Source organism: Somniosus microcephalus, chromosome 6, assembly GCF_052327205.1.
Source record: "Somniosus microcephalus isolate GS21.2 chromosome 6, FLI_Smic_1.0, whole genome shotgun sequence".
In the NCBI taxonomy this organism is placed as follows: domain Eukaryota; kingdom Metazoa; phylum Chordata; class Chondrichthyes; order Squaliformes; family Somniosidae; genus Somniosus; species Somniosus microcephalus.
In genome coordinates this window covers 94,056,460-94,066,527 of record NC_140992.1, presented here as the reverse complement: position 1 = coordinate 94,066,527, position 10,068 = coordinate 94,056,460, and the positions used below count along the sequence as shown (strand labels likewise).

At 50.4% G+C, this 10,068-nt stretch overlaps 1 protein-coding gene across 1 annotated transcript; it reads left to right on the top strand.

Annotated features, from left to right (window-relative positions):
- Positions 1-2,797: 2,797 nt before the first annotated feature.
- Positions 2,798-4,891, top strand: LOC147115898 (uncharacterized). The gene is made up of 2 exons (XM_085990547.1): positions 2,798-4,492; positions 4,585-4,891. Exons 1-2 carry the CDS (start codon positions 4,357-4,359, stop codon positions 4,707-4,709), a joined length of 261 nt encoding a protein of 86 aa, XP_085846673.1. The 5' UTR covers positions 2,798-4,356; the 3' UTR covers positions 4,710-4,891.
- Positions 4,892-10,068: the final 5,177 nt, after the last annotated feature.

The following is a 10,068-nucleotide window of genomic DNA, read 5'->3' as shown; positions in this document are numbered from 1 at the left end:
ATAGTGTGGCAGCAAATATACTGAATTTCGGAGCAAACTCAGAGTGGGCGCAAAAACTATCATCACCATGGAGAGGCCATGACAACGGACAGAGCGCTTCACCGATGAGGCCCTGGATGCATTGGTGGGGGCAGTGGACAGCCATCGCGCGGTCCTTTACGCCGACGACGGCAGGCAGCCCTCACAGCAGGATTACCGCAGGGCATGGAGGGCCATCGCGCAGAGGGTCAACTCCAGCAGCCTGGTGCTGAGGACACCGCTTCAGTGTCGCAAGAAATTCAATGACCTCTCTCGGGTCGTCAGGGTAAGTGATGGTTTTTATGCCCTGCTCATGCCTTCTTCTGCAGCTGACTTTATGGCCACTGGAAGCGCCATGCCCCACTGGCCATCTGTCAGCAGGCACCTATGCTCCTTTCTGGGAACACACTTGTGCATACAGCTGAGGCCATGATGTTAGGGCTATTCAACCAAGGGGGGGCATGACATGACAGCTGAGGCCATGATGTTAGGGCTATTCAACCAAGGGGGGGCATGACATGACAGCTGAGGCCATGATGTCTCATCATTTCCCGTCCTTTTTCCTACAAAGTGGCGAGGAACCGCCGTCTGCAGCTCCAGACTGGTGGAGGACCTGCAGTCCTGCAGCCCCTGACTGATCTCGAGGAGTGCGTACAGCAGATCGTTGGAGGCCGCCTTACGGGGCCTGTCACCGCTGCAGCAGCCGACCCCATTTTGCCCGGCAATGGTAAGGTTATGACCTTTTGCATCTGTCTCCTTCCACTTGTAAACCCCCCCCGGCAAGCCTTGCCACTCTGGACACATGTCATAGCATTGCACCATTCATGCTTCCCTTGCTGCCAACCTCCCCTCTCGCTAAAGCGACTCTTCAACCTCCCTGCTTTCAGATCCTGCTTCACTAGATGGGGAGGCGCGCCCTGATGCAAACACTTCCTCAGACTCCGGAGGCAACCAGCTGGAGGAATCCGGCCCATCAGTCCCAGCCTTAGGGGAGGCAGCTCGCCATCACAGTGGTGATAGTTCCTCCCTGGAGGGGAGTGGGGGGGTGGCCTCTGATGGGGAAGCAGCTCCAGGACCCAGCGGCCTGCACCAACGCAGGGGGGGAAGGGAAGCTCGGGGGCCGTCTCCCCGGAGGGCAAATCAGGCCACCGTGACTGCTGGACAGAGCACAGAGGAGGTTCGGCCCCTGGCTGAAATGAGCGCCCAGGCTCGGCTCAGGCACAATGAGCTGATCACTGCAGTGGGAAGGCTGCCTGAAGCCATCGACAGAATGGCACGAAGTCTACAGGACTTCGCTGCAGCACAGGAGCGGAGAGCGCAGGCCTTCTCCGAAACACAGGCAAGGAGTGCCCAGGCCTTCTCTGAAGCACTGGAAAGGACTTTCCAGGGCTTCATCGAAGCACTGGCACCTGCCACGCAGTCACTCGCTGGCCTCATGCAGGCACAGACCTGAGGCCACGCGAGCACTGACTACTGCGACGGTCGATGGATCAGGTAGGATTACCCGGGGCCCTTGCTGCACTACAGCAGGGCATCAGTCAGTGGTCCAGGCAAGTGGGTCGCATGCTGTGGTGCTGCCCCGACAGAGTGCCAGTGAGGCGCACGGCGACGGAGCAGGTGGCCGATCTCAGGATGTCACCATTCCTGATGCTCCCACTGGCATCTCTCCACTGCAGCTGCCACCACCTGCAGGACAGACTGCATCCGCACATCAGGAGCTGGAGCAGTCCGCACCCGGGCCCTCCAGGCCCAGAGGTCGTCCAGGCTGTTCCTCAGGGCTTTCTGCGCTTTTGGCCACTCAGCAGGCCTCCCCCAGCCTTGATGCAGCCACTGAGGTCCCATTGAGGTGGAGCTGCAGGGAGGGAAGCGGACGTATGTGCAAGAGGAGCAGAAGCCCATCAAGGGGTAAGCAGTAGAGGGTGAGCTGGAAGGGCGAGGTGCAGCTTGTCCAGGCCCTCTGCAGCTGCTGGGAATGAAGGGGAACCGGTTGTAACTGTGGCGGATTGGGCAGATATTTAAGTTGGATGTACTTTCTCCTGGGTGGAATGTGTTTGTTTTTCAAGCCGTCAATTTTGTGTTATTAAGTTATGTTGCAGCCGATGCCTATGTGTTATCGTTAATTCAGCTTTATGGTTTTTTTTTCAGGCTGAATGGCTCCATTTTCTGTGACATTAAACAGAACTTTTATTTACCACTGGTCATGTGAAATCTTCACATCTAAGAATCTCTCCTTCACAGGCGTTGGGTGACCCGTACAGTCCTCCCCCAAACAGAGCAAGCAATCCCTCGGTTGGGCCTAGAAACGAGTCATTATAAGCCTCTGACGAACGGCCCTTCCAGTGTCGGCATCCCTGACGTCTTCCTGCTCCTCCTCCTGCTCCTCCTGCTCCTCCTCCTCCTCTTCCTCCTCCTCGTCTGCCTCCTCCTGCTCCTCCCCCTCCTCCTCCTCTTCCTCCTCCTCATCTGCCTCCTCCTCCTCCTCCTCTTCCTCCTCCTCATCTGCCTCCTCTTCCTCCTCCTCTGCTGGTCTTTCAAAGTCTGCTGGCATTGGCTGGGTGCGTTGGATGGCGAGGTTGTGTAGCATGCAGCAGACAATCACGATGTGACCGACTCGCTCCAGCGAGTACTGCAGGGCGCCCCCCGAATGGTCGAGACAGTGGAACCGCTGCTTGAGCATGCCGATTGCATGCTCCACAGTGTTCCGCGTCGCCTGATGGCTGGAGTTGTAGTTCTCCTCTGCCTGGGTGCTGGGTGAGCATAGCGGGGTCAGAAGCCATGGGCACAAAGGATATCCCTTGTCTCCGATAAGCCAGCCTCATGGGTGAGCCGCGGCTTCGAAAAGGTCTGCCACTGTGGTCTGATGCAGGATGAAAGCGTTGTGACTGCTGCCAGGGAATTGAGCATTGACCGCGAGGATCAGCAGCCAGTGGTCACACACCAGCTGCACATTGAGGGAGTGAAAACGCTTGCGGTTGCGGTAGTCCTCAGGATTGTTCACAGGCGCCCGCAAAGCCACGTGTGTACAGTCAATCACGCCCTGCATCATGGGGAAGCCAGCTATTGCCGCGAAGCCTTTGGCGCACTCCCGCTGCTTCTCCAGTGTCATAGGGAACGAGATCATGTGCCGCCTCCTCTTATATAGCGCATCTGTAACTTGGCGGATGCAGCAATGCACAGCAAACTGTGAGATGTTAGCAATGTCCCCAGTGGCGGCCTGGAAGGAGCCGCTGGCGAAGAAATTGAGGGTTACAGTGACCTTGACAGCCACCGACAGAGATGTCCTGCACTGTATGCGCGGCAGAAGATTATCGTGGAGCAGCTGGCACAGCTCAGTCACCACCTCCTTATGGAATCGCAGCCTTCTGACACACTGCTCCTCCGACATGTTGTGGTAGGAGAACTGTTGTCTGAAAACCCTCGCTGCGTATGGTCTGGTGTGGCGACATCTGTTGGCCCTCCTCCGTCTGGCCAGTCTTGGCCCTCTCTCCCTCCGTCTCTGTGCCCTCTCAAGATGTTCCAGCAGAAGGATGTTCGCTTCCAAAGCAGCCCCCATCAAAACAGTGAATAAGGGAAACTTTTCAATGTCTTACCAGCAGCTAGGTAATGCTCACAGGGCTAAAGGTCCTCTGGCGCCGCTGGGTCAATGGCTGTAAGGCTCTCCCACTGCAGTAGCGCCACAAAATGTAGCCACCCAACAGGTTGCGCTCACAGAAGGGCTAATCTTTTCACAGCAGTGGTGTCCCCTTTAAACAGCGCCCCCCTACTCCAAGAGTGCCTGGGGAACGTTCCCTTCAACTGTCACTAATAGCGCCAGGCGCAACAAGGTCGGGTGCGACTGAATTTCCGGAGGAGGGCGTTAAAGAGGCGTTGCACCATCAAATGACGTCATGGTCAGCGTGCGCCCACGAGCGCGCGCTAACAGTTTGCGCTAGCGCTAAACCCATAGCCAATATGGGACGAGGCGCAAAACTCCCTGCGACCGGCCGGAAATTGCCTAGCGCCCCGATTCTCAGATTCTTTAGGCGCTAATCGGTGGTGCTAGCAAACGAATTTCTCCCCCCTTAAGTTTTGTGGCCAGTTTAATGCCCCTTTATCCAATAATTTCACACGGAACCTTCCAAAAGCACTGCTGGCTTTACTACAATAACAGCAATAATAACTAAAGTCATTAGGAAATTGAAAGTGTTGTATATCAGAACGTGAAAATACCACCCAGAGTGAAACGAAACCGTTTGCCAGTTCTGAAATGAAACACAATCTTGTCTCTATTCACAAGACTTGCAGCTGGGCTGAGCTAACAGCAGCAATAGTGACCAGGACAGAGTAGTGAAGGTGACGATGTATCAAGTGTTCGTACATGGGATCAAAGGAAAAACAATCCCGGTCCACGTCGCCAACTCGGAATCCGAGTTTAATGCAACGACTGGGCTACAAATGAAGAGGAAACTGTTAGCGACCCTACCAGCGAACGCGGGTATTGTATCAGCGCATTCAGATCGGGAGCGAGATGTTTCAATACTTTTATTCCGTTTATTAAATGAAGTTACGATTTTACTCTTTCAACAGCCAGAGAAGAAAGGATGCGGGCGCTGTTTGCTAACCGGCAGCTGGAGGATACGGATAAACTGGCTGATAACGGGATTCAAAACAAATCGACCATCCTGATCGTGCTCCGGGAGGGGAGCGGCTGACAGGCCGCGGGAATAGCCAGGGCCCCTGAGCAGGGGCAAGTTACAGAGCCAATACAACGTTATTTTCTTAGTACGAATGACTGAAAGACACAGTTGGTTTCCGAAACGTTTTTAGCATTGATATCAGTGAGAGCTCTGGTACTATCTGCTTAATGGTAACAATAAATAGAAATTAAAATTCAGCTGGTACTTTTAATCTTTTTGCAATTTGTGTATATTTTTGAACAGGTTTTCTTTGAATAGGATACATTTCAAATTGATGGGTATTTCCTTTGTTAAACACTTTCTCCACCTCCATATTTGAATCTCTCCATTACTGTGCTGATGTGAGTATACACTCAGGACTTGTTCAATTGAGGTGTATAAAATTAAGAGGGGCCTAGGTAGAGTGGATAGGAAGGAACTATTTCCCTTAGCAGAAGGGTCAATAACCAGGGGGCATAGATTTAAAGTAATTGGTTGGAAGTTTAGAGGGGATTTGAGGAGAGATGTTTGCACCCAGAGGGTGATGGGGGTCTGGAACTCACTGTCAAAAAAGGTGGTAGAGGCGAGGCAGAGACCCTCATCACATTTTGAAAGTGCTTGGATATGCACTTGAAGTGCCGTAACCCACAAGGCTATGGACCCAGTGCTGGAAAATGGGATAAGGGTGGATAGCTCTTTGTGGGCTGTCACGGACAAGATCGGCTGAATGGCCTCCTTCTGTGCTGTAAATTTCTATGATTCTAAGGGCTGGATTTTCATTCAGGAGTCGGGCAGGAGGTGGGACTACAACTTTCAGGGTTGTAGTCCCGCCTCCATCGAGATGTGGCCAATCCACGCGATTTTAACTTGATTGACCTTGCTAAGCCCGCCCAGCAGGTCAATTAAGGGCCACCCGGCAACAGGTGATGTCACAGACTGAAATTTCATCTGTCAAGAGGTTTTGACAGATGAAATATCAGCGTTTCACAGCTGTTTGAAGCTGTCAAACACTGAGTCTTACTTCTAACCTGAGTCCTTCTCCACAGACTCAGTTAGAAATCTCTCCTGCACAGAAAGCTGAAGGCTGTCACTTTTGACAGTTCGCAGCCATTCTGCTTTCTGTGCCAGTGAGATGAGGGACTCCCGAGACCTAAAGGAAGGAAGGCTGAAAAGGTAAGAAAAGGTAATTTAAACTTCTTTAAACGCTTTAGACACACCAAACACACTTACCTTTGCACTCATGCACCCATCACTCACCTGAACACCGATATCTCGACCCCTCCAAGTCCTTCAACCCGCCTGCCCGCCTCGCAAACTTGGCGTGGTTTGGAGCCATTGGGAATCCCACACTTCAGCATTAAAAATAGGGATTAGGCTAAAAACTGCCTGTTAACTACCTGTTAACAGGCAGTTAATTGGCACTAATCCCTTCCCACCTCGGGTAGGCGGGTCCCAGTGCAGGGCGGGTACCCGCCTCCTTTGAAACTGGCATGGAGGCGGGTTGGGTGCGGGATGGGGTCGGGACCCCCAATTTCGGGATTTTAACCTCCCACACGCCTCCAATCCCAACTCCACGGCCCAATGAAAATCCTGCCCTAAGTCTCACTACAGGGTCTTCAGCACATAATCTAGGCTGACACATGTGCCCTACTGAGAGTGCTGGATTTTTTGGAGGCTCCATTTTTTTGTCTGAGATGTTAATCTGAAGCCCCATCTGCATGCTCTGGTGGATGTAAAAGATCCTATGGAACCAATGAAAGAAGAGCAAGGGAGCTGTTTTCATATCCTGGCCAGCATTTATCCCTCAACCAATGCCATTAAAGCAGATTAACAGCTCATTTATCTCACTGCTGTTTGTAGGATCATGCTGTACGTGAAATTGGCTGTTGCATTTGCCTACATAATAATTGTGACTACATTCCAAAATAATTAATTGACTGTAGTATTAATTGACACAGTGTGTAGCTTATTGGAAATGAGTAATGTGATTTTCCAGCCTTTAATGTCAATGGAAGGAAAACCACAGACAGTAACCCTGTGATTTTCTCCTAAACTGTTTGCTGTGTGAGAGGGCTCCATGGTGGTGCAGGGTCTTGTAAAATTCCACCCAGAATACTTTTTGCATGTTATAGTGGACTAAACTATTGATGTTACGTTATAAGCAACTATATTATGTATTGAACTGCTATTTAATAATGGAGCCGGAAATCCACCAATAGGGGGTTGCAGTCCAGTCTATGTGCCAGGATGTGCCCACCCGAGACCCGGCCAAACTTTGTAAGGTCACAGGAGGTTCCGTTATTTGCATGGTAATAGTGGGATCCTGCCCCTTGGAGAGGCTGGATAATGCAGTATGTCAGGACCTTCCAGTGAAGGTCATGGAAGTGCCCCGTGTGCAATAGAGGGGGGACTATAAATATTGTAAAAACTATATAGTGCCATCCTGAAATCTTTGAGGGTCCATGCCATGAAACGCAGCTTGAACCCCCAGGTGCAGCCCACTACTGCCAATTGGTGGCCTGGTATTCTTGGTCTCACTAGACATATTGATGCAGATGATATGCCAAGTCACTGTGAGGTAGGAATGTAAGACCTCCTGGCATTGATAGTTCCTACCTACGCCATTCGCCTCATAAGTGGTGGGAAGAGTCACTACCCTTACATGGCTTGCGGAATCCCTAACATAAGCCCTTGCTCAGTGTATCCAGATCCTAGCCTAACTTCCAATTATTCCAGCACATTCCCACTGGAAATGTACTGGAAGGGATTTTTGGCCCTAATGTTTATAAGAAAAATGACACAGATACATGTTTTCACATTTGTGGCATATTAAGAACATTAAAACAATATAGTAATAAAATCAAGAATAAGCTCAGTTATTCATAGATGTAATTTTGTGTACTTGTATTTCTTTTTCATACTTTTTTTGAAAATTGCAATCAGTTTTTTTTATATATAAGTCCTAGGATTGCATAGAGAAACAAAAGATAATTAAAAATCAAAACCTGTGTATGGATAACTTTGTCATCTTTGGCATTGATATTACATCAAGTGTCAGCTTGGCTCAGTTACCCACACTCTTGTATCTGAATCAGATTGTGGGTGTGACAAAAATGAAGCTTTTTTTTTACAATGAATCATGTTATCGGTTCTTTCTTTCTGTCATGGTACACAAGGTCTCACTCACTGAAAATGGCCCAGCTTGTTTCAATTAAATTAACCCCAGAGTATGTACATTGTGACTGGCCAGGTGTCCAAATACAAGCATCTTGTGAATTGTATTTGTATATGCGCTTGACTGACAGTTCGTTTTCAAATTAGAGGCACATATTTAAATTTTAATTGTCCCGGTCATTTTTGAAAGTATTTCTCAATCTGTCTTCTTCAAATTGAGAACTCAGAATGAAGCCCTCAGAGAGAGACCGATTTGCCAGATAAACCATATGGACAATTAAATAACACACTGCCATGTAAAGGTTAATATTCAGGGACCTTGGGCTGAATTTTTACTTTGAAGAGTTTGCGGGTTTGCGAGCGGGTGGGCAGTTAAAAGCGCCAAAATTGACAGCGCATTGGGAAGCCAGCTTCAACCAGCCATCTTCCACCTTTAACTCAGGTGCGTTAGGCAGTGTGCCACAGACCCGCTCGGGAGAGGTGGGTGAGCTAATTAAAGCAGTTTAGAACTCATTAAGAGGCTATTAGCAGCCGTTTTAACCTGATGTTGTAGCTTTTACTGGCTGCCCACAGGATTCCTGGGCTTGCTGAACCTCGCCAGTGAAAGCAAGGCGAGAGCAGAGGGGCCATTGTGAGAGCTGAACAATTGACAGTTAAAAAAATCACATAAATACTCACACCTTACACCTGCTTCCTTGCCTAAGGGAAAGGCTCTTGCTGACACAAATTGTTCTGAAAGTTTGCTTTCAGGAGTTTTCAGGTGATTTCTACAACCTCAGAAGTCACTCTCACTGCATTGGAGGATTGTGCCTCTGATCTCCATGTTACCGGGCATCTATCAGATCAGCATGGGTGCCGCTTATGCTGTTTCACCTTGGACCTCAGATTCGGACCAAGATGAGCCCCAGCAGCAGCAGCAGCCTTCTTCTCACTGACCTGCCACGCCACAGGAGCGAGGTGATGAGCACAGGGGTGCATTTCGCAGGAGGCGATACCCCCAAACACCGAATATATAGGTAGAGGATCAGCTTCCTGAACATGACTGAACACCAGTGCCTCAGGAGGCTCAGACTATTGTGTCAGGTCGTGGCAGACATTTGTAGCTTGCTGGAAGAAGACCTGCTGCCAAGTGGACCCGGTGGACACACGTTACCAGTGGCTGTCAAAGTCACCACTGCCCTCAACTTCTTCACCTCGGGCTCGTTCCAGGGATCTGCAGCAGACATTTGCAGGATCTCGCAGCCGGCCACCCACAAATGCATCACCCGGGTGACCGATGACAAGGCAAGCACTTATGTACACTTTGTCACTGATAAGGTCAGTGTTACTGAGCAGGCCCTTGGCTTTGCAGCTCTGGCTGGCTTCCTGCAGGTGCAGGGCATCGACTGCACACATGGGCCCATCAAGGCACCCCCAGATCACCCAGGAGTGTTCGTGAACCATAAGGGCTTCCACGCCATCAATGTGCAGCTCGTCTGCAACCACAAAAAGATCATCATGCATGTGTGCACCTGATTCCCAGGGAGCAGGCATATTTCATTCATCCTGCGCCAGTCCATCCTCCCTCAGCTCTTTGCACCTCTGACCAAACTTACCGCTGGCTGCTTGGAGACACGGGCTATCCACTGAAGACGTGGCTGACGACACCTTTGAGGAGGCCGAGTAATGAGGCCAAAGAGCGCTACAATCAAAGCCATATGATGACGAGATGATTAATAGAGCAAGCAATCAGGATGCTGAAGATACACTTCAGATGCCTGGACAGATCTGGGGAGCCCTTCAATACGCACCAGTGAGGGTCTCCAGAATGATTGTTGTATGCTGTGCTCTGCACAACAGAGCGCAGCAGCGAGGATTGGAGCTGCTTGAGGAGCAAGGCACAGAGCGCACAACCTCTTCGGAGGAGGAGGAGGAGGAGGGGAACCTGAAGTGGACATGGCACCAGTAGTGGCGCATTGCTGCCCAGGAAGCACGATTTAGTTAATTTGCACCAGTGTACCCATATGGCACCCAGATCCCCATCCCGCTCCCCTCCCCCCACCACCACCACAAAGTAGTCATAAAATGACCAAACCATTCCTGTCACACATGCACATTGCTCAAGTTTAAGTAATTTATCTTACCATTCACTCTAACTGATAAAGACACTTTCCAGGCAGCAAGCAAAAATGGGCAAGATGGGAAAGTGGTGCAAAGAAATAATTTTATGTGGCTCAACAGA

Coding starts and splice junctions, on each gene's coding strand:
- LOC147115898 (XM_085990547.1), top strand. CDS start 4,357: ATGTATCAAGTGTTCGTACATGGGATCAAAGGAAAAACAATCCCGGTC. Junction 4,493..4,584: donor GACCCTACCAGCGAACGCGG/GTATTGTATCAG, acceptor CTCTTTCAACAG/CCAGAGAAGAAAGGATGCGG.